Consider the following 25110-nt stretch of genomic DNA (forward strand, 5'->3'; position numbering starts at 1 on the left):
GCCATAACCTTGAGGCACACAGAGGAGTGCATTTTGGCTGCAGTTTTAGACGTTTCCTAGACCTGCTCTTTCAGCTAGTGATAAAGCATCAGCATAACTCATGTTCCACAGTGACAGCTTTCCCAAGTACGCCATGATAATTTAAATTGCACTGCATTATCAAATACCTTGACACAATGCAAAATGTTTTATTTTCCTACATGGGAAAACACACAGGATATTTTCTACCGGGACATGACCCTGAGCAGTGGCAGCAGCGTGCAGATGGTGTGCATTAGTAGTAGTGGTCCTAGGCTGCTGCCGGGTCACCTGGAGGCCAGAGTTCCTGGAGTGCGAACGATTGAAACATCACTCACGTCACTCTGTGGTGCATTTGGAACAGCAGACTCTTTGAAATGGTGCATTAGGGTTCAACAGCTCTATAGCAGTAACTAAGTAAATACTCCAGTCCAAGAGAAAGAGGGTGGGGCATGGAGAACGAGGCCCAGCTCTTTGCAATGGGGAAAAAGACATTACAGTGCCCAGCACAGAGGGAAAGGCTTATAATATGAGCATAATTTTTTCCAGTGTTTTTCTAGTGTGTTAATTGTGAGTGAGAAGGTGTGTTTTTGTGCGTGTGTGTGTGTGAGAGAGAGAGAGAGAAGGTGCACAGGTACAGCCTTACCATGGAAAAAAGATAGGTCTTTAAGATGATGGACATTTCCTTCATCTGAATCACAGACAACAACATGAAGCAGACCTACTGGCAGACTGCACATTCATGCATGTGCTGTTATTACAGCAACTTGTATCAATACACAAATTTACAGCTTTAAAATGCCTTTATTTATTTTTTTGTTTCTCAATTCCAAGGAAATTGGGAAAAAATATATATTGCCGTGCCAAAACAAGCATTGCCTCATTGTAACAGAGAAAGATGAGTAACCACCCAGCCCTTTCCACAGAGTCTGCAGGCATGGCTCGCACCAGAGATATGACCCAAAATTACCTGGACGAACCAACAGCTTCGGCCGCTGCAGCTTTCAGAGCCGCCATTTCTGCACAAACACGTTAATCTGCATAGAGTTTAAAGCACAGAGGACAACCCCGGTCCTGGAGAGCCATGAGTTTTCACTCTTACTCAGCCATTAATGATCTATTTAAGTAGCTGATCACACGGTTAACTCACCCCACCCTGTCTTAATTGATTTCTAATTATGAGATTAAAACAGAAACCAGAATACACTAAGGCTTTCCAGGGTCCCTGGCTTAAACACATTTTGACTACTTCAAGTTTATAATTTTAGCATTACATCTGACAGGTCACACCAGCTGTATTGCTATAAAAAGGTACCAAAAACTAATTAGAAGTGCTTTTGTACACAGTTAAAATCCAGTTGATTGTCTTCATACAGAGAACCCCTGCAGGGTTCCCCATGATATAAATTTCCACCCGTGTAACTTGAGGCATGTCACATAGAATTTAGTTGTTAGTAACGTTTTTGATATGCCACTTAGTGGCACATTGAATTATATCAGCACAAACACTGATAGAAGACATACTTTCATAACTCATAAACAAACACTAAAAGCGCTGCAAGTTGTAAATGGAATTAAAACACATTGCAATTATACAACAGGCTTGAAGCGAAACAATATACAATACATAATACAATATATACAGTTTGAATTCAACAAAAGATGGGGCAGAAGAAGGGCTCTGAAAGACAAAAGTGAGCGAATGAAAGAAAAAGGAAAGAGCGAGAAAGTGATTTACAGTAGAAGGAGAGAGGGGTTAAGAGGTAGACTAAAATAGAGTGAGGGAAAAAGAAAGCAGAAGAGTGATACACTCTGACTTGTCAGTTTCTATAAATGAAATAACAATTTTCAGTTTATTCTGCTTTCAGTGGCCCATGTCCTTTATCTTTTAATGCAGTTACAATGCGCTCCATAATGTAGGGGACAAAGATTTTTTTCCTTCCACAGTATTCCATGAATTTAGATTTGAAATCAAACAACTGGTGTTTAAAGTGCAAAATCTTCAATTTTATCAAGGAGTATTTCTATATATGTAGAAATTACAGCACTTTTTATACATGGTCCCCCCATTTCAGGGCACCATGATGTTTGGGACAAATGGTTTCAAAGGTGTTTCGGATTAGTCAGATGTGTTCAACTGCTTCCTTAGTGAAGGTATAAAGAACGCTCAGTGTCTAGATTTATTCTAGGCTTTTCATTGCCTTTGGAGTTTGTTATTAAGATTTGTCAATATAAGGACCTGCGTTCTGCCAATGAAAGTGAAGAAAGCCATAATGAAGCTGAGAGACAAGAATAAAGTCAGAAAAACTGGCCAAAGCTTACCTACCAAAGGCCTACCAAAATCAACTGTTTGGAACATCATTAAAAAGAAAGACAGCACCGGTGAGCTCAGTAATCACAAAGGGCCTGGTAGGCCAAAAAGACCTCTACAGTTGATGACCAAAGATTTCTCACCATCATGTAGAAAACCACCAAACGCCTGTCCTACCGTTCAGATACAAACTTCAGGAGGCAGGCGTGAATGTGTCAGTGACTATTGTCTACAGAATATTTCAAAAACAGAACTACAGAGGCTACACTGCAAGATGCAAACCACTAGTTAGTGGCAAAAACAGGATGGCCAGGTTACAGTTTGCTAAGAAGTACCTAAAAGAGCCTGCAGAGTTCTGGAAAAAGATCTTGTGGTCAGATAAGACCAAGATTCACTTGAATCAGAGTGATGGCAAGTAAAAAGTATGAAGGCCAAAAGTTACTGCCCAAGATCCAAAGCCCCGTTATCTGTGAAACATGGTGGTGGGGTCGTTATGGTTTGGGCATGTATGGCTGCGACAGGTACCGGCTGACTCATCTTCATTGACGATATAACTGCTAATAGCAACCACAGAATTAATTCTGAAGTGTATGCCTCCAAACTTATTGGACGGTGCTTCATCCTAAAGCAAGACTATGTTCTCAAACATACTGCTAATGCAACAAAGGAGATTTTCAAAGTCAAAAATGGAAAAATTCTTGACTGGCTAAGCCATTCAGCCGATCCGAAACCAGTTGAAAATGAGTTTCATACACTGAAGAGAAAACCTAAGGCAACTAGCCCACAAAATAAGTAGAAGCTGAAGATGGCTGTACATTATGGTGCCCTGAAACTGGAGGGTATGTATAAAAAGCGATGTCATTTCTACATGGTAAAACCAAAGTGTATAAAAATGCCCTGAAATAAAAGCTGAGAAAGAGCACTTTAACCACATGTCAATTGCTTGATTACAAATTTAAAATCGTGGAGTATAGAGACAAATCCAGAAAAAAATGTGTGTTTGTCCTTGAGCTCACTGTATATAGGAACCTATATCTCTTAAGCCCCATGCTCAAATGCACATAGTACTGAATCTGGGAGGCAACCAGTGAATTTGGGGTTAGTCCAGCTAAACGGGCTCCACAGCTCTGTCCGCGCTTCCCAAGCCTGTGTAGACTACACCAGGCCGTTGGGCAAACAGGGCTTCTGTCATACAGTGTGAGCTGAATCTTGAATGCATTAGCATAGAGGACCACATGGTGGAGTAACAGAGCACATTCCACAGACTCCACACATGATTTTGATCATCCTGTTCTCAGACAAAAAAAAGGTCCAGAAAGACCTCAAACTCTAAACAGAAATGATTTTTTTTTGATGATTTTTGCACATAACATAAGGACTTTTGGCTTGGAATCAGCTTGGTTGCTCTGAAGCGATCTCTAATAATATTCAAAGCAGGGCCTTTCCCTCTTCTGTTCCCCTGTCTGATCCTCCTTCAGTCCTCATGATCCCCTTTCCTCTTCTGTTCCTCACTTTGTACCACATTACATTTACATTATTTAACAGCTCTCCTCTGATACCCTTCTTTTCTCCTTTCTCTTTCCCTGTGTGCTCCTCCTCCTGTGCCCATCTCCTCTTCCTTCTTCCGTTTCCCCTCCTGGAGAGTGGCTGTAGGGGGATTGAGGTAGAGGCTTAGTGCGGTCAGATCTCAGGACTGGTTCACCCACACAGGTTGGAGAAGACCACTTCTTCTGTGATGTCTGCCTTACTCATCTTGACTGGGGTGTCTGTGCATTCTTCAGTTTCACAGTCATCCTCAAAAGACCTATGTACAGCACAGGATAAAAAAGTCATCAAAAGAAATTAGAAGGATCAGATCCAGCTGGCCTCAATGTAGCTGTTAATTTGACATGTGGCCCAGACTATTTCTCATCGCAAATAATTAGCAGCTCATTATTAATGGTTAACATATAACATATCATAAAATTCACAAATTTCAATAATTTGCATGCATTGTATGTGGCAGTGTGACATTGTGAGATTTATGAATTTGTTTCTTCAGAGGTTTTATGTGTTGCTTTTTTTGAGTAATTTCCCTCTGGAAACAGGCAAATCTGAACAACTGGGTTTTTTCTACTTAGAAACCAGACTTTAATTGCTACTTTAATATCCCCACCCCTCTGCACTCCTATGTAAACAGTGGCACTAACTAGCGGTGAAGCAAGGTGAGCTGTAAATAGCAATGGCTACAAAGAAGGGTGCAAGCTGTTCAGTTGTAGACTGCAGATTTACACACAGATCTTTACACCGGCTCCCTACGGATCCAGCCACCCAAAATCAATACCTGCATTTTTGATGCAAGCGTCCCTGCTCAATTTTGAAAACAAGTTCTTGTTTGCTCAGGGAATTTCTCTGTGAGCAATACTCTCAGTGCGATGGAGTGCAATGCTGGGTTTGCCTCCAAGTTAATACTAAAATTGGGCACAGTTCCATCTAGTCTAGCCCGAACTGAAAATGTCTAGCCTGTACGTATCTGTGTTTTACTTCTAAATTTACATCAAATGTCTCATGTCATTGATAGCTAATCATTTCTGAGATGTAACAATAGTGATGCATTTTGTTTTGTGTACTGGGCTTCAATACAAGGTACACATAGACATGAATAGTTAGATGATATCCGTTTGTGGTGACGTTTTGGGTGGATTCAGCTGAATGTCCATAAAATTATTTTTTCAACCTGTGCTGGTATCAAGGAAATCCAATGCAGGAAAAATATATCATACACATGGTGTAATGCAACCTCGCATGGTTTATTGTTTTTGTTGAAGTAGACGTGGTACAGTGGTCAGTAGGTGCAGTGGTCACTGGGCCCATCTATTCTCAAATGCGACAGCTTCAGACATGTCTGGAAGGGACCTGGGTAGACCCACTACTTGACCCAGGTCGTCCTTAGTATATTCTTGATTGCATGTGTAAGGCAAGATAACCCTCCAATCTACTACCATGCTGTTTTTCCCAAGCCTTTGTTTGTGGGTGTGGTGGGTAAAAATTAGGAGCCAGTCATAGCTAAAGGTCATTACATATTGAAATGAGCAAGGTGAAATGGCAGGAGAAGGTGAAGAGCCAGGAGTGGCTCCGGTTAATAATTTAGTAATGTTTAATAAAATGAGTGGCATCGCTGGAAAATCATATATATTTCTCTGGGGCACAGCTTTTTTAGTGCATTTGCCATCAACGACAACAGGTCAGATCTCAATGTAAAATTTCTGAGGTGTCAGGTTTCATCTGTGGGAAAAATCATAATGGCTCATAATGATGATATGGGTTTTGAGATGGTAACTATATTATGTTCTACTACACTTCCAATTCATGTGAGTTAATTGATAAAGATCTGAGTGATGGTGTCAAGAGTGAGATGTAGCCTTTACCATCAGGCCACTGGTTTTGTACTTAGTGTCTAAGAACTTGTGGGAAGGGGGTACTGCTAAGTCCAAAGGGACTCCATGAACAGGTAATAATAAATAGGTAAAAATAACTAGGCATTAGGTCATTCATATTGATGCTGTAGATCACAGACTGTGCATAACCTGGTGGAGATTCCAAACCAGTTTGGTTCCAGCCTGGTTTTAAGCTGGTCCAGTTGGTTTGGAGATGGTCCAGCTGGCAACAAGATGGTTGAGATAGCAAGCATGCTGGCAAGACCATTTCTAGCTGGTGGGCCAGCTTGGTACGGACAACAGACCATGATCAAATTCCAGATGGTATCCAGCTGGAGCAAAAGCTGGTTCCAACTAGATTCCATCTTAAGTTGGTAACTGGCATTTCCACCAGGGAAGGCCATTATCCCCGTATACTGTATACTGGGGAGAGTACGCCACCTCTGTCACTCCGCTGGGAAAAAGAAACTGGAAGAGCATCCAGTTGGAAAGCAGGATTATAGAAGTGTGGTACATGGATGCTTTCCCACTGATTTTGCCAAAGCCTTCAGCCGAGCACCAAATAAGTCATGCAATTATACCCCCATGGCAACAATGGCCAAGAGCCCTCACCCATCTGCTGGAAGATCACTGGCTGTATCCTCTGCAACCAAAACGTCATACTCTTCAGCTGCGAACTTCTCCCAGTCTGAGGGCTCTGGGATGTCACTGTCAAAGTCCTGTAATGCACAGACACGAACAAACAGGCAAACAAAAATACACACGGCCACTTAGACCTTTAAAATGCTCTTCCTGTTAGTTCACATCCTGTTAACCTCTGACAATTACATCAGACTCTTGTCTGAGATCACTACGGTAATTGTACCACCACTAGGACTACAGCCTGCTGTTCTCATGGTGACTTCAGAATGTTTTCAGAATATGAATGTGCTGCTTGTCTTTTCACGTACAATGACAAGAATACAATAGTTTTATTACATTATTCTATATTTATATGCTACAGCATGGCCCTGTGTGCTACAGCATTGCCCTGTGTGCTACATCACGGCTCCTGTGTGCTACGGCACAGCCCTGTGTGCTACATCACGGCTCCTGTGTGCTACAGCATGGCCCTGTGTGCTGCATCACGGCTCCTGTGTGCTACAGCATGGCTCCTGTGTGCTACGACACAGCCCTGTGTGCTACTGCATGGCCCTCTGTGCTACATCACGGCTCCTGTGTGCTACAGCACAGCCCTGTGTACTACAGCATGGCCTTGTGTGCTACATCACGGCTCCTGTGTGCTACAGCACAGCCCTGTGAGGAATGGTAGAGTTGGTGACGCTCTAACCTTTTGCACAGTGAAAGGGTCCCTCTGCTCGTGGTCCAGGTACTTCTCCAGGTTGATGAATGTGTCGTAAAACACGTGGGCCATTCGGCACCTCTTTAGGTCGCTCAGGGTTATTTTACCTGTGGAGACAATGGCGTTGTTGTGGGCTGGCGGGAAGTGGGATTATGAATCCATGATGCACTATGACAGGGGGTTTCATGCAGCTTCATTGCTGGGTCTCAGCAGCTTCCCAGAAGAGCTTTAAAGCCATACTGAGTGTTATGTGACTCCAGTGGCCTTGCTAAAGAGTAATAGTATTGCAGAAGGTCTGCCCCACTGACAAAGGAACAGTCACTGTTAAATTAATATTATTCAAATATACAGACCTGGGGAGCATCAGAAAGTTCCAAAAGTTTTGTTTTGCTATGTAATTCTTTTTAATCTTGTGGAAGTTACATGTCAGAGTAAGTTTCTAAAATGTGTATACTACTAGGGATGTATCCGAATCCGAATACCGTATTCGGGAAAGCATGAATAATGCGATGGAAACAGATAACAGATATTTCTTCTACCCGAAGTTGCTCATTATTATTCGGATTCGGAAGAGGAAAAAAAAAAAGTCAGCTCCATGACGAGTTCTCATAGCCTCTATCTAACGTTACACAGGCAGAGAGAGAGAGAGAGAGAGAGAGAGAGAGAGAGAGAGAGAGAGAGAGAGAGAGAGAGAGAGAGAGAGAGAGAGAGAGAGAGAGAGAGAGAGAGAGAGAGAGAGAGAGAGAGAGAGAGAGAGAGAGAGAGAGAGAGAGAGTACGCTCACCCTGGCACTCTGGCTTAACCAGGTCCAGCATCTGGCACAGCAGGTCGTTGAAAGGCAGCGGCTCCACACCCATGTTCTCCATGCGTTCACACTGCTCCGTGTAGAAGAACTCCAGCTCATACATGGACAGAATCCCATCTCCATCCAGGTCCATGCACCGGAACCAGTACTCTATACTGTGGAGAGAGAATCCCAACAAAACTCTCATTACTTCACTGTTCTTCAACATAATATGTGCAATATGAATATTGCTACATTACATTACATTACAGGCATTTGGCAGACGTTCTTATCCAGAGCGACGTACAACAAAGTGTATAACCATAACCAGGAACAAGTGTGTCAAAAACCCTAGAGAGAAGTACCATTCCAAGTGCAGAAAACAACCGCATAGTTCAACTTGGACCCTGTAGGTTAAACTGATTAACACTAACACAAACAAGAACAGCAACAACACAGTCTATGCAAAAATACAAGCAGTAGTTAAGACGAGTGCATTAACTAAGTCACCTACGAAACAGCTACCTAGTTACAACCCTAAGCTTACAGTCAATTTAGAGATTACAGGGAGGTAGGGAGGGATGGGGAGAGGTGCAGCCTGAAGAGGTGAGTCTTCAGTTGTCGCTTGAAGTGGGTCAGGGCCTCAGCTTTTCGGACCTCCGCGGGGAGGTCATTCCACCATCGTGGGGCCAGAACAGACAGGAGACGTGATCTGGAAGTGCTAATGTTGCCAATATTGTTGTTACTACTGATTTGCATCTTTGGATGAAATTCCTTCCGTAATGTTGTGCTTATGAGTGATCATGCCATTAAGGCACATCTGAGTCAAACTGAATGAATTTATACCGAGGAGAGTATCATTGCACTCTACTGGGGAGAGAGAGAAGCAATGTGCACAGTCAAAAAAAGCTCAGTTTTGGTCTTATCTGACCAGACTACCCAGTTCCAATCTGAACATTGATATGCTATGGTTAGCTGAGAACAAAATGGAGCTTTTGGCAAAGCACACCAGTGGGGAGTTTGGATTTTCAAAAAGGAGGCTTATGTTATATCTATGATGAAATACAGGTGTGGATATTTGATGTTATGGAGAGGTTTCGGATCTATGGATTCTTTATATACCCTTTTCTTGGACATCTGTATCAATGTTGATGACTATATATAGATTTAGGAAAATATTTCAAAATGTAAAAGATTAAAAAAAATAAATAACTTATGATGGGATGCATTTCAGCCTGTGTAGGGTTCCCTGGATCAAAACAGGTTAAAAACCCCTAAAACAGCAAAAAAAGTACAGCAGCTTTGGAAGGTTCAGACTCCATCTTTCCTTTTCTTTATGACAATGTCTCTGTAAAAGCACCATACAAATAAAACTGAATTGAATCTTATTGACCCAGTCAGTGCAGGGTGCATACATACACACAAGTATGTACACACACACACACACACACATACACACATGCACACACAGCCACATACACACAAGGACAAAACTTAAAACTGAGTGGCTTTTACTGCTGTCAATGACACCATCATGTCGCTTGTCACCTGCTGGGGCTCTTCTTGTCTTCTTCAGAGATCAGGTACCAAACAAATTCAGCATAGCTCATTCTGCCATGGCTCTGCATGGAGCCTCCCCTTAAATGTTGAGAGAAAAACAGAGACGGGGATAGGAAGAGTGAATGGAGTATGTGAGCCAGGTCTATGACTCTAAAACTGTTCAATATTGTAGGACTGATTCCCAAAAGGATTGGTTCTCTGGTGGTGATAAAATGGCCACAAATCCCCCCAAAAAAGTGAAATGGAATTTGCAAAACACATGCATTTCCATCATCTACACACGTATCTTGATTAATTCACAAATATCTGTGCTAATTTGCAGCTACTTTTAACCAACTACACCGTAAAAATATTGCAGTTATTCAGTATATGGTTAATTGCATTTAGATAAAACGATCACTCTTGCTAACAGTGCCAAGAAAACATTACCTAAAATTGATAGTGCAATTACCTGCTGTTCCTGATTATGGTAGTGGATTTTTCTAAATGGATTTGCAGACGTTAACCACATTAATGCACAACAACAGGCAATTCACAGTTTAAGTCAATTAATCTGGACCTCACTACGTGAACATCAGTGAATTCATCTCACAGTTGGGCCAGTCCAAATCCCCAGGTCTCACACTACAGGACAAAGATATTCAAATTTTCATCAGATCGTTGCTCTGTCTATAGATAAATACTGTAAGGCCTGGGCCCTGACAGGAAACAAGAAAAAGACTGAAAGAATGTATTTAAAAAAGGAATGAGTGAGGTTAGGGTGGGGCTTCAAAGAAGGTTCTTACTTCATAACAGCTCCAGAAAAAAGCCTCTCAATAATCCTTTCTGATGAGGCTGGTGAGAGATCAGACAAAGAAGAAAGGGAGGTTTGAGCTTCCTTTTCACTCTGATATTTAATTTCAGAAGTGAAAAACTTACATTAAAGAAAGGCAAAGTTATTCAGATCTGGAGTACAGTGAGATTGGGATTTAAAAACCCAGTTCAACACAGCAAAGTAAATATAAACAAAGCACACAAATTGAGAAACATAAACCATCACAATTAAAGAGACAATTAATTCAATCAATAGTTAGCTATCCAATGATAAATTAATGGAATGAGTGTGACAGCAGTTGATAATTTAATATTTAAAATGATTAATAAAATGTTTTTGGTAGGAGACTTCAGCTGGTTTGTACCTACAATATGGATGAGCCAACAATGCCACTGGAATTCTCCGAGACGTTACTGTGGTAAATCACGTCCTTGTTTAAATGCCAGTTTGGAATTCTGAAGTATGCTGAGATCCCCACTAATGTTAAGTCAATGGGGACAGTTTTAGGCTAGTTTAAACAGCATGAATTACATAGTTTAGAAATATAAAGATATTTCTGCTTCATGATGTTTTGCTTTATTAGCATTGACACCTCATGTTGAGAGAACAGCAACAAAATGCAAATTCCACACCAAGAAGAACTCTAGAACTCTTGTTAGCTTTGTTGTACATGAACTAATGACGCAATTACACACAGCTGGCCAAGAAATATCTATGTAGCCAGATGTCCAATTAGTTTAGCTCCCCTAAAATGGGAGGACAATGTATACAAAGGGCTGTAATTCTATTCACGGATCACCTGATATGGATATAAATACCCTCAAATTAAAGCTGACATTCAAGACTTAACCTCATTTTCATGGTTTTATTTTACATGTCCTAAACAAACAAAACAACAAAAAATTGTGTCACCAGCCCAATACTTCTGCATTTAACTGTAGATTTTCCCCATAGCAATTCATGCCAATATGTACACTAATGACAGCTATGGAATGACTTAATTTACTACTTAGTAAGGTTTTGTGTGTATGCCACATGCATCAAAAGTCCTGTCTTACCGTGGCCATTATATCTGGCCAGGTCCTTCTGGTCGATGAAGAGGTCGTGGTCAGCGTCCAGTTCCCAAAACTTACAGTAAATGACATAGAAGTGCTCATAGGAGAAGTAGTCTGTTAACAGATTGATGTCATCCTCTTCCTCCAGGAGAGCCAGAGTCTGGGACAGAGGCAGGTGAAACTTGAAACTGAGAACAACAAGTGAACCCAAACAAGCAGAACATCAAACAATATTACGCCGCACTGCAGCTATCTTTCCAAGCGGATTTCAAGGAAAGTCTGCAATGATGTGCAATTACATCATAAGGACTATCTGATGGAATACTGCTAAAGATATTTGGTGTAATAGGAGGGAGCGACTGGTAGATTATGTGTAATGTTTTTCGCAGAGATCAGGAGGTCAGAATGCAGGATTGTAGGTACATTTTAGAAGATTTGTGGGAATGGATTTTGGGAAATGTTGAGAAAGGAGCCGAAAATGGTGAACTATGAGAGAAGTTCAGTAGGGAATGAGGAATGTCGCAGAACTGATTAAAGGGGTGGAAACTTTGGGATTGCATGTATTTTGAGAAAGCTGGTGGTCAGGCGGCACTGTGTGTTCAGTTGAGTCAGCAGCTTAGAATGTTACAGAGAGCAGTAGGTTGAAGATGAACTAAGAATGTTGGATTGATGCCAGTGAGGGAGTTGAGAGAGTCAAAATGGGAAATTAATGCTCATACTTGCAGGAAGTTGCTCCTCCTTAGCTCTGTCATGGTGATCCTCCCCGTCCATGAGCGGTTGACAGTGTAGAATATCCTCTGAATCACCTGACAAGTAAATCACGAGACACAGATACTATATTTACTGGAAAGATATTCAGCTTTGTGTGCTTAAGCAATTAAAACAGAACTGCCATTGTTGAAGCTAGAACTATGCTGATTTTGCAGTATCATTATGAAGCTAAAGAAGGTCACACTTTGCTGGTGCACCAATGCAGACAGCATTTGAGCTTCCTGTTATTAACCTGATCCTCAGAGAGGCAACTTTCAGAGGACAGAATGGAGGCAGAGCTCACAGATTCCTGTTACCTGTCTCTGGTGTGACCCTGTGGTTTTTGGGGGAGTCACACTAATACCCACCACTGTGGTGTACGGTACTTACCGTGGTAATGTACCGTGAGTGGAACTCCGGAGCATCCTTCAGAAATGTCAGCCCTGGGTGTGTGTCCACAATGTCCTGAAAATATGTCAGTTTGAATTTCAAAAGATTTTTCCACTGACAACTGCTGAAGATTCAAACTTGAAACATAAAAACCAGTCTCAATGCTGGGATTTGAGGTAATACTACAAACAATGGAACGACTATTAAATGTTATTATATGCTAGTGTACCATAAAGACTGCACAATAGTATACTTTTCAATCTAGCCATCAATTGGCGGCATGTAATAGGGAAAAGCCATAAAATACTTTGACAAGACCTGTATTAGCCATAGAAACAGGTGGCACATGTGAAAGAAAGAGGGGCTGGAAATGGAGGGGGTTGTGTTTCAATGTAAATAAAGAAACGGCACAAGGGTAACTACCACAGGAATTATGAAATATGCTGAGACTGGCACCAGTGGAAGTGTGCGTGCATGCGTTTCTTACGCCATCAGCTCTTACTGTTGAGCTCCTCCTGCTCTACTTCCTTTTTTCTATTGCAGAGTGTGTGTGTGTGTGTGTGTGTGTATTTGTGTGTGTGTGTGTGTTATACAGTTACTTCAGCAATATCTCCTTCCACAGGTGTACAGGAGTGTGTTTATGCATGCATTTTGTGTTTACATGTCTGTTCGAATGTATGTGTGTGTGTGTGTGTGTGCACATGTGTAACAGCCTTACCTGCAACACTGGGATAAAGTCCTCTTGCTCCAGGAATTTGCAGCCTGGTTTGGCTAGCAGGTAAACAAACTTGCTGGAGTCGTCATAGCAACTGTGCAACAACCTTTGACAAACGAAAGGAATAAAAATGGAAGTTGGCGATCATTTGCTTCGGTCTCAGACTGTGGTAGCGTAAACAGAGCCATGCCTCTCCCACGAGCGCTGGACAAACCTAAAGGTGGGCGCAGTAGTCTTGACTGAAGCGATTCCCCCCTTTACTGTACAGCATTCGATTAGCATATATGCAGAGATGACTGAGCACATAATAATAATAGATAGAAATTATTATTATTATTATTATTGTTGTTGTTGTTATTGTTGTTATTATTATCCATCCATCTATTATCTATGCTCGATTATTCCTGGTAAGAGTCGCGAGGGGTGCTAATCTATCGCAGGGCACACACACCATTCACTCACACACTCATGCCTAGGGGCAATTTAAAGCCTGCAATTAGCATGTCTTTGGACTGTGGGAGGAAACCAGAGTACCCGGAAGAAACCCACACGCAACACAGGGAGAACATGCAAACTTCACACAGAAAGGCCCCAGGATTGAAACGCAAGACCATCTTGCTCTGAGGCAACAGTGCTACCCACTGGAAAGTGCTGCCCCATTATTATTATTATTATTATTATTATTATTCGTGGGAGTCCCTTACTTTCTCCATGTTGCCACAAACGACCTGGTGGAGACAGACCCGGTCCGATCCCCTCCAGCACCATGGAACAGCGCAGCCTTCCAGTAGAGAGGGCAGCCACACACCTGAGGACCAGAGGAGGGCATGCTGTTTACCTGCAGCCTCACATTCCCAGCATCCACAGGCACAGTATTCACATTCTCTGAACAAGACCCTGTCACGCAACTGCATTGATTGGCGTGAGGTACCTGGATGAGACAATATTACAAATGTATACGCTCTGAATAAAAGGTGGGACAGGCTGTTACTATTCTAGGTAAAAGGATACTTTTGTCAATAATTACATTTGTTTAGCAGATGCTCTTATCAAAAGTGATCAGAGCATTCATTTGATTAATATGGGAACTAGCCTTCACTGAAGCACTAGTGCAAATTAACAATGCTAACCAAGAGCCAAAGCACAAATTCTAAATGCATACAGGCTACATCAATAATAAGGTAAACCATAGAAGAGAACCATAATACCACAAAAAAATATAACCACATAATTGCTTTAACCTAAATTAATGTAAAACGTAGGAGTGCAATGGGTGGGGAAGCAAGATGCAGTGAGCGGTGGAAATTATGCACTCCCTGCAGGCCTACATGGGCTGTGCCTTAAAGGGAACCCCGTCTGTTAAGACTTGTATGGCTTAATATATTGTAAATGCCCACAATTATGGAAATATGTTGTAAAAACCACACAAAAGAACCCGAGCATTTAATAGAAATTTTGACCTATGGAGATCACCATTATTTTAGACGCACAGTGCACTTTGGGTAGACGACGTAAAATTTGTAGCACTGGAGGTTAACTCAGTTGTTTTGTCCAGCAGTTGCGTTATTAATAGTGGAAAATATCAATACAATGCCACAGAATTTATGTGTGATGCGATACACGGGATATCTGTGAATAAGGTGGATTCAATAAACATCTTAGTGTATCAGCACGTATTATCATTTGGGGATTATGCATTTAAAGGACGTATTATCACCGGTTTAAGCTCATATCGTAACATTATTATTGATCCACGTAGTATATATACAATAATGTTATATCAATTAAATTAATGGGGATGATGACACGTTTGACAGTTTCACCAACATGACAGTTTCACCAAAAACTATAATTTGACCCATATGCTATAGGAACTTTGAACAGATGCTGCTAGACAGCGCAGCTCTTTACAACAGGCAACTTTTCCATCTTGTTGACATAGGCGAACAGTCGCCGTACAGACACCATCTCTGGTCCTATGCCCTACTCTCGTCTCCTCTGAACTTCATTGTTTGGATTTATTTGATTCGGGCTGTCCTCATGCTTTCCTCTCGATGTCCCGGTCTGACTCGAAACGAACAGACATTTTCAGTGCCACTCAATGGACAACAGCAATGGATTGGAGACCCGAATAACCATTTGACATCACTACCCAGAGTGCATTGCGAAGGTAATATCAATGGTGACCTATGAGTTTAAGGATTTAAAAAGAATATTTAAATAACTAAAATCTTTCATGTGATTTTAATAACATTTATATAATTGAAGGCATTTACACTGTATTACAGCGAGGTTCCGTTTAACGGGATGAGCCAACCTCAGCTCCCTCCGCCTGTTATTCACTGCTGTCAACATCTCTACCTCACCCTCCTTCCAACCAATCTCACAGTCCTCACATCCAGGAGACCTGCTGTACCTTGGCGATCTTCCCCATGTCATGAATGTCAGCTTTCTGTTCCTCAAACCCTGCAAATGCCATTTCGATGTTGGCGATGGTCTGGTTGATGTCGCCGCTGCAGTTCAGTGACAGCCCTTCAGGGAAATAGAAGCGTGGAATGTTGGTGGAGGGAGGCACCGCCCACTGTTCCACGAGGGGAGGGCTGGGAGGGGGAGGCGGGAGAGGCGGAGGAGAGGCGGTGTCAGGCACAGAGGTGGGAGAGATGGACCTGGGGTAATGAGAGTCAGGCATGAAGCCTGAAGCTGAGGTGGGGGGAGGAACCTCTGGCTCCCCCTGTGGCTTATTTTGGATCTGTGAAAGGGAGAGAAAGAAAGAGCATAAGAGAGATAGACAGAGGGAGAGGGAGATTACAGCTCAGAAAAAAATCTGATTCCCAGCAGGACCTCTGACAAAATGAGCATTCACAATCTTTTCATTATCATAGCACATGACAAGAAAAACATGACAACATGACATCACAATGGCATCATCATGGTGTGCCACCTGCTGGGCAGAAAACATAGAACATAGTTACAGTTAAATCTCTGTGTATGTAACTGTAATCTGGGAAGAAAACAACAATAATATAATAATATAATATTCAGAAAAAATTCAGAAAAAAGAGGAAGGCAGAGACATATGGCATCAAAAAAAAAACCCACTGTGACCAATGTTTTAAATTAGTACTGTAGAATTGCCCCATTAGAATTTAGTATTGAGTGTTGTTTCCTAAAGCCCAAATACAGACTGTAGAGAGGTCAAATGTGATGAAACCTCTGCCTGTAACTGTAACCAACAGGACTGTGAAAACCCAATTTGTAATTTCTCTATTTGCAAGGAATTATGGATGAATAATGAAAATAATAATTTAAAAAAAACTACAATTTCACTGTTTAATTTGCTATTAGAAATATATGCTACTGCCACTGTCCTACAGCCTAAACAAAACTGTTTGTCCCTCTTGTTTTGAACAAAAGGTCTGAAGTGACCAGGTTCAGGTAGAAATGTGTCAAAGATGTGTGTGCAAGAGTGAACTGTGAGGTCTTTCATTACGTATGGAGCGGGATATCATGTTTCTGGGGAACACGGGGTGCTGGATTATCGAGGGCCAGCATTTCACAAATGAAGAACCAGGAGCTCGCCCACAGATAATTAATGAGGGGTTGGATCTGCCCGCGAAGGGGTGTCCCGCAGTGAATGCTTCAGATCCTGACATACATCCTGAAAGGGTTCTTTGGCTTGGGGAACCCTTTTTAGTTATTTATAGAACCCTCTATGGGAGGTGTGAAAAGTGTGAACACTCCCAAATGATCAATTTTCCCTGACAAAGAGCCCTTGAACTAGATATGGAGACACAGACCAGCCTTTTGGAACTCTTTCTATACGCTGAGAGTACAGCCCCAAAATACACCATCTTAAGGCTTGGATAATATCTAAAACCATACCTATGTTAGTCTTCAAGGAATATGAGCATATTTTACTGGAATGATTGCTGAAATAGGCTAATGCCTTGATGGTCTAATTGTGATCATCAAGGCATTAGCCTACTGCAGCAATCATTCCACTAAAATATGTTCATATTCCTTGGAGCCTAACATAGGTATGGTTTAGATATTATCCAAGCCTTAAGATGGTGTATTTTGGGGCTGTACTCTTGGGGCTGTACTCTAGCTGTACTCCAACAGTTTGGGGGAAGGCCATTTCCTGTTTAAGCATGACAGCCCTGGGCACAAAGCGAGGTCCATATAGAAATGGTTATGTTGAGAACATAAACTCCATCCAACACCATGTGATCAATTGGAGAGCCAACTGAAAGCCAGGCCGAACTGTTTATCAGTGACCAACCTCACTAATGCTCTTCTGGCTGAATGGAAGCAAATCCCTGCAGTAATGATCCAACATCTAGTATAAAGCCTTCCCAGAAGAGTAGAAGTTGTTATAGCAGAAAAGGGTGGACCAACTCCATATTAATGCCCATAATTTTGGATGAGATGTTAGATGTCAGGTGTCCTCATATGTTTGGCCATGTAGTGTATCTGGTTGCAGGTCTTTAACCACTGTGCCACACTGATACCATGTATAATTGTGATGAGCACCTTACCGATGCACAAAACCCTTGCATAGACAGAGACATAAATAAATACCCTGTGCAATAACTAATTACACTGTATGCGAAGCAAAGAATGTTGATATTTATTACCATATTTTTACAGAAGCAGCAGCCTATAACTGCTGTGTTGAAAAAATTTTATCTTCAGCTAATCACTTTTTCTCCAGACAATAAAATTCAAATAACTCCTTTGCTGATTACGGTATCATGACCCCCTGCAATCTATTGATTATATGTCCAGTATCTGGAATCCGCCATCCAGAGGCTGCGTTCAATGTGAATCTTGTTGGTCAGTCGTTAAAAAGCCCTGCTGCTATCTGCTGCAGCCTGCCTGGGATGAGGACCCTTCCCAGCCCATAGTGAGAGCCTCTGAGAGCAGCGGTGGCTGCTGAGCTGAAAATCGACAGGCCGGAAGTCTTCCCCTTAAACCGATTATTGGTCTGGACCTGTTTTCAAACCTTTTCCTTGAATGATCAATTCACAAAATACTTAGTAGCATCGGATATAGCCAATTCTCATCTATTAGGATATTGACCAGTTATAAAATTATTTTATTTATTTATTTGATTGCAAAATTGTGCACACTTTATCAACTTCATTTAGAATTGTGGATAGATGTACTATTTTTTCGCCGCACTAACAGTCAAAGAATATTAATGAAAAAGAAATGCACAGATTTTGGAATTCAAACAATTTTGAAGTGTCTGAGAGTCTGCCCTGAACCTGCTGCCTTGACCTGAGGTGCAGGATGGGCTGGGGCAGGCCTCTTCTAAAAGCGTGGGGGGAGCACGCAGTCGCTGCCCGCGTCCAGGGCGTCCAGCTGCCCCCTCAAATCCGGTTCATAGTCCTGACCCTCGCCTACACTGCAGCCAACAGGATGGCCCCTATATACGTGCAGGTCATGATTTGATTCTATATGCCTGCTCGACCACTCCGCTCTGCAGCAGCAGGGCGCCTTGTACCCCCTCCCACCCAAGTAAAGGGATCAAAGGGATTGGTAATTTGAATTTGTCCTAATATTGTAGCTTGTTCTTCTGCCTAGTTGGCTTGGCAGAGGTTAGGTCAGAATAGTGTTCACTGTGTGAACTAAACTGTGTTCTTGGCTAGACATAGCTGTACAAAATAAGTATTGTATCTTATTGAACCTGTGTTTTGTAGTTGTCCATGACCATGAAATGCACTTTTGTACGTCGATTTGGATAAAAGCGTATGTAAATGTACATTACAATGTAAATGTAAATCAGGAGTGGGACCCTAGAATCAGATGGGTGCACTTCTCCTCCTCCTCTTCATCATCGGCAGGAGAGAGAAACTCTGCAGCTACCTAACCCTAACCCTAACCCTCTCCAGGTAACCACAGCAACCACGGGGCCCACCCTCTTGATCCCTGAGCGTTTCCCCAGGTCCCGCAGATGCAGGGACATTTGGGCTGACACGTCTTACCAGGTTTTACCCTTCTGTTTCTACTGACAGTGTTCACATTCTGCATCACAATGTCAGGGGCTTCCAACCCTGCAAACTCCCACAGCCCTCTGCCCAAGCCATAGGGTCCATGACAACCAAACAATGTACCACCTCAGCTATGTGCTCCCCTAGTCAAGCACAGAACACTCCATCCCAACCTGCTCACTGTGTGTTTGTGCATGTGTTTGAGAACACACACATTCTTGCATTCTTGCACTTTCTGTGATGATGTGGCCTCACACCAGCCTCATCACGTCACTTTCATTTTTATACTCTACTCTTTTAGTCACCTATTGTTTCCATTTCAACTGTTCACTTTATCAGTAAAATCAAACATGCGTCATTCATTTACTTACACATCATTTATTAAGTCCACCATCCATTGTTCAGCTGATTTGTTCTTTCTGTTTGCCATTTCTCTTTTTACCATTTTCAGTTTGAAATCATGTTTGCTCCACTGGAGGTGCCGCCGTCAGATGCGCTTGTTATTTCCTGGATGCGACAGCTGTGTATATCCAGGAAATACCAATCTTTAAATTTAAAATTTCATGGGTTATTTTTAAAGTGCAACTCAGAATGGTGAAATGATTTACTTTATTGTAAGTTTAATAAATTCATTATTAAACTCACATTCTGTAATTGGGTGGTGATGTTTGTATTCCCAAACAGATAAATATCCAAATTTTAATGCAGCTCCCCTGTCAGTTGTGTGGTACAGTCCCTTGGAGGGAAATCCAGATTGAACTCCCTATTTAAGCAGTGGGTTTTGGGACTGCAGGGGAGTGGTGAAAGTAGAGGTACTGCATGTGAACCTTAGTGAGCTGTTGAAGCGAACATTTAGTATTGAACTTTATGTGTCTAGTTAAGACAGTGTGGCTGTTAGCCTGTACAGTTCTTGGGGTTTTTGTTTATTTATTTATTTTTGTCTATTAGTCTTTTGTTGTTTATACTTACACTCCTGAGCATTGTAAATAAATCTGGCACTTTCTGCTCTGGATTTTGTTGTCCTGCGTGTTTCCCTACCACCCCCCTTGGCAACTCGACCAACTACATCTTTATACATGCACAGACACAGTATGGCTTTGGTTAACGATGAAGTGCCTGACACTGATTATCCATCCCATGTATTTACTGTCAGTTGAGGAGAACATTAAGAAAAACTTCTTTGGGGAATTTATCACCAAAACATATGCCCTTGACTTGTAACTACACTAATCAGAGAGCACAGACATTTGGTTAATGTAGTCCTGGCCATCTTTACACATTTCTGTCATTCATTCTCTTCTTTTCATCAATAATATAATATTGGCTTACAAAATATGGCTCAGTGTAGAGAAAAGAGACCAAAGTAGAGAATAAGGGAATATGAGAAGAATTAACTGATTTAATTGTAAGAAATTATATGTGCATTCTTCTTTATAAAACTTATTTTTATAAGTGTTAAGTACTATACCTCTCTTATAAATAACATATGCTAAATAGATGCCAGAAAAAAGAAAAATCACACAATTCTTGGAAGGCAGTCCTCCTCAAACAGTCAAAACATTTCTCGACCTGGTGTCATGTTGAATATTTATCTATTCAATTAGAAAATTAAAGGCAGACTTGTCAAGCTCATTATGGGAATCCAATGACTCATACTGGACCTCTGGTTCATTAACAGTAACATTAACAGTAATGTACAAGACAGAGAAAATCAAAACATAATCAACAGGGTACATAAAGAGGCACGGAATTCTTTGATATGCACTTACTTTCATCATGTCCAGCCTTTTGCTTTTTAATTGTTTCCTATCCTTTATTTAATATTTTTTAGGTGTTTATAGATGCTTTACTGGTGTCAAGCATCACCATTATGTTTCTGTACCATTCAGGAACAATTTTTCACCTCTGTAACAGCTTCATTACTTATTTTAATCTGAAACTAAATAAAAATTCTGTTGTGATGACTGGTTTTCAAATTAATTTTGCCTTTGTTTTAAGTATATTTGGTTACCAATATTATTATTCGGTTTGTATCATAGGGATTTCTTTACAAAAACTTATAATTTTTCATGGAAAATCTGCTTATTAAAGTGACTGATTAGTGGTCAGTCAATAGCCAATTGGGGTAGATCAGCTAATATATGCTTTCAATTACTGACTTGAATGAACCAATAAAAACGCCTTGCTCTCCACAGCAAAACACAATGATTTGTTTAAATCAGCAAATCACTGGCAACACAAGATGGCTATGTAGGTCACCACTGTCCCACCTACAGCAGTTTGTTTTCTTTTATTATACTGTGTTTCTATTCTGTTGCTAGTCCACTGTATAACACTTTTGAGTCATCATATTGATCAGTTCCCATGAGCGGTCAGAGGTGACCATGGCAACAGGTCATTGGAAGAATGAATCTCATTAAATGGCCATCAGAGAATATTTACAAAGGCAGGATGGAGGTCCTTGCATTTTTAAGTGACAGAATCTGCTGTGTAACATATGGCTGGCGGGACAGGGGCAGGAAGCCAGGAGCGATGAGGTCAGACTGGAGTCGTGTGATTGGCTGACACTGCAACCCTAGTTCCCCTCAGCTCTCCCTGCTCCTTAACAGAACCACTGCGTTGGGTCTTATTTGAGCATGCTCATCAGTCTTCCACACAAATGCTGAGTACCTTTGATTTCAGTCACACACTACCAGAAAAGGCATATTTATGGCTTAATCCTAGATGCAACTATAACATATCCTATTACACTCCTATAAACCCAGCCAAATATTATATACACTTTAAGACAGTGGCCATCCAATGTGGCCCTGGAGAGAAGGGCTTCTTGAGTATGGAGATTGCTGTGGCCATCTCAGCCACATCACTGTCAGTGGAGCCAATCAGAGTTCAGCAACAACAACACTCTCTGTGCTTTATCTACCACTAGGTGGTGGTACAGCTCTGTCTGTGTCAAAATTCCCATTTTCACTACTTTGCTACAGTTCAGTCTCTTGAATTTTGGGCACTTCAAAAACAAAGGAAACATGGAAAAATGTTAATTGCCACAGATATTTAAGGCTCACAACATCACTTTATTACTGGAAGCAGTAGAGGATGAGTATTGACTAGAAGAGGTAGAGCTGGAGTACAGACTAGGAGACTGGGTGTGTAGGTAACAGACAATTCATGTGTGGCTACAGTTGAAATACATTAAAGTACTAGGGAGTGGTTAAGTCCCAAAGTGAGTAAAAGTCCTGGGGTAGATGTCAAGTGGCATTAGCAGTATTTGGTAAATGGTATTTGGACTTATTTGGGTTGTAGGGTAAAAGCAAGAAAAATGGACAGTAGAGTGGGAGGATAGTGGACCACAGTGTGGGAGTAACAAGAAGCAGCTGTATCATTTCCACTATTATTCTATCTACACCCACGCACACACATACTGTACACATACACACGCACACATACTCATGCACACACGTGCGCGCGTGCGTACACACATACGCGCACACACGTACACACACATGCACATACACACACACACACATACTGTACACATACACATGCGCACACACACGCATACTCATTCACACACACGCGTGCGTACACACATACACACACGCACACACACACATACTGTGCGCATACATAAGCACACGCACACAAACACACGCACACACACATGCACACACATACGCATATGCACACACACACACATACACACATATGCACACACGCGCACACACAAATACATGTGTAAGAGAAAAATTTACAGGAAGTGAACTGAGCATTTTCAAGCTTTGAATCCGAAAATAATGTTTATTGACACAAGGTGTCAGTGTTTCACCTTCTGGAACCAACACCCTTACAGGGGTGGGATCTCCCCTTTTCAACAAGAAACCAAACAATTAGGTCTGAGATTATAATAAAAAAAGTCTTATCACTCATGACTGTAGAGGAGACTAAATATGTTATTCAAATTACCAATGAATTTGATGGGTCAGTTTTAATACATTTGTTGTTCATAAAAGTAATGGAAGTTCAATTTCCTTTTCCAATTTCCACAAATACAAAGAAAATAAAAAAATGTAAAATGACATAGTATTTAATACACAGTCACAGTAGCAAAACAAATCCACAGACTTTTGCAATAAGCCATTACCTAAGCAGAAAGAAGCAGGGGTTCATACAAGGACTTGTGTTGGGACTAGATCATTTTTATTAAGCAACATCTGCACCGTGGCGTTTTGGAATATTGGATTATGGAAAAGCACACCCTGAGTAGCTCACTTGTATATTCAAAGCATCATGCCAGCATCATGTTGTTTGAGAGACACAGTGTATATGTCTCTAAAAATGTCCTGTGCTCAGACAGGTGCAATGCTGTCAGCAATGCCCCTTGGATTCACCCATGAGCTGTCGGGGGAATGGGTTCCCTCATTACCAGGTCTGAATCAGAGACACACGAACAGTATGATTTCACAGTCAGGTCTGCCAGAGTCCATCCCCTATCCCCACCAATGCCAAAAGCCCCAGATGTGCTAACAGTCCAGCTAGTGAACAGACAAAGTGGATAGAGGACACAGAATTGCAAGACAGGCTACAGTTCCATTTAATTGGGGTGAAGCTCTGTTTGCCCGGCAACAAACACTCGATATATAATACAGAATATCTGTATCTGCACAGTTAAATGTCTGGTGTTAATTCAACATTAAGAGAGTTTGAGCCCAATAGGGACCACATATACTTTATTATAGTAAAATGTACTCTGTAAGAGCTTGTTTAACACTGAGCATTTTACTGTATGTTAAGAGCAATATATCAAGCAAGATTATGGTGAATGATTGATTATTGATTGATTGTTTGGTTCATTGGCTAGTTATGAAAATACTTTCTTAATTCAAGAGAAGAGACATCACTATTGGATACAAAGTGTCATGGGGTGTCTGTAGCATTAGCGCTCGGCTGAAATTTTTACCAAAAATTGTTTGTTGTTTAACTGCCATCACTTTTTTCCATTTGTATTGTAAAATTTGTCTGATATTACAAAGGTTCAGTGGTTGAACCCCAAGCAGTAAGACACTTCCATTGCACTTATGAGCAAGATACTGAACTGAAGCTGTTCTTCTTGTATCCAGCTGTGATAGGGATCACATGTCCAGCGCAAGTTGCAGCGATTGGCCTGGGCGTGGCCACAACTAGAGGCTGCTGCAGGGTTTTTCTCTCACCACTTGACCACGTTTCACCATCACGTCACTTTCACTTGCGGCGATGTAGCAGCGGCCATGATGTAACCCCGCAGTAGACCCTGAGCAAACAACCTGAGGGCCAACACAAAAGGCAGAGGGGCTACCTAACTCACACCCTCTGTCTCCCCTCCTTCTCTCTCTCTCTCAAAATCAGCCATTTTGGTGGTCATTTGGTGCCTCTTAGATTACAGTAGGCGGAGATGCATTGTGTTGCAGTTTGAGCCGTTAGGTCCTTCGCCTAACAGTGTTTTTATTTTTTGGTTAGTTAGTTAAGTTCTTTAAGTATTGAAATATGCTTTTTATATTTGAATATTTTATTCAATAAAGAAAAAACTGCATCTCAGTCTCAACCTTTCCTTACACTGGTGACATTTATTTGGTCCATTTATGTTCCCTTTTCAGTAACTCCCTCTCTCTTTCCCTGACTTGCATTGTGTCCATGGGGGCAGTTGAAAGATTAAAGTCAAAAACACTGGAGTAAGGGTCTGGGACTGCTGGTTTAAATCTCCCGTCAGGTCTTGCTTTTCAACACTTGGGCAAAGCAAGTTTCATGTGAATTCAGTATACAATGATCATATTATTGAAAATTGATTGAACAATTCATAAAAATGTAAATTGCATATCTACAAAACAAATAAATAATATTGTCATTGCTAATCCATGTAATCAAAAGCTCCCCACTCCACATGACCCTATGGTGCCATGGTGGAGCCTGGTGTAAGAAATGAGGT

General features: G+C 41.4%; 1 protein-coding gene across 3 annotated transcripts in view; it reads right to left on the bottom strand.

Annotated features, from left to right (window-relative positions):
* Positions 1-802: 802 nt before the first annotated feature.
* Positions 803-25110, bottom strand: part of LOC135253396 (serine/threonine-protein phosphatase 2A regulatory subunit B'' subunit alpha-like) — an 82987-nt gene continuing 58679 nt past the window's right edge. For 2 of the 3 annotated variants that reach the window (XM_064332645.1, XM_064332646.1), the window contains exons 3-15: positions 15572-15904; positions 13860-13963; positions 13159-13261; positions 12441-12515; positions 12020-12106; positions 11304-11460; positions 10217-10265; positions 9420-9509; positions 7872-8047; positions 7076-7194; positions 6358-6464; positions 4078-4133; positions 803-3976 (exon numbers count right to left, since the gene is read on the bottom strand). In XM_064332645.1, coding sequence (XP_064188715.1) covers positions 3864-3976; positions 4078-4133; positions 6358-6464; positions 7076-7194; positions 7872-8047; positions 9420-9509; positions 10217-10265; positions 11304-11460; positions 12020-12106; positions 12441-12515; positions 13159-13261; positions 13860-13963; positions 15572-15904 — 1569 coding nt within the window. In that variant the 3' untranslated portion in view covers positions 803-3863. Of the gene's footprint in view, positions 3977-4077; positions 4134-6357; positions 6465-7075; positions 7195-7871; positions 8048-9419; positions 9510-10216; positions 10266-11303; positions 11461-12019; positions 12107-12440; positions 12516-13158; positions 13262-13859; positions 13964-15571; positions 15905-19522; positions 20908-25110 lie in introns of those variants that run through there. The other variant, XM_064332647.1, reaches the window with a different exon arrangement.

The sequence above is a fragment of the Anguilla rostrata genome, chromosome 4, assembly GCF_018555375.3.
Source record: "Anguilla rostrata isolate EN2019 chromosome 4, ASM1855537v3, whole genome shotgun sequence".
NCBI lineage: Eukaryota > Metazoa > Chordata > Actinopteri > Anguilliformes > Anguillidae > Anguilla > Anguilla rostrata.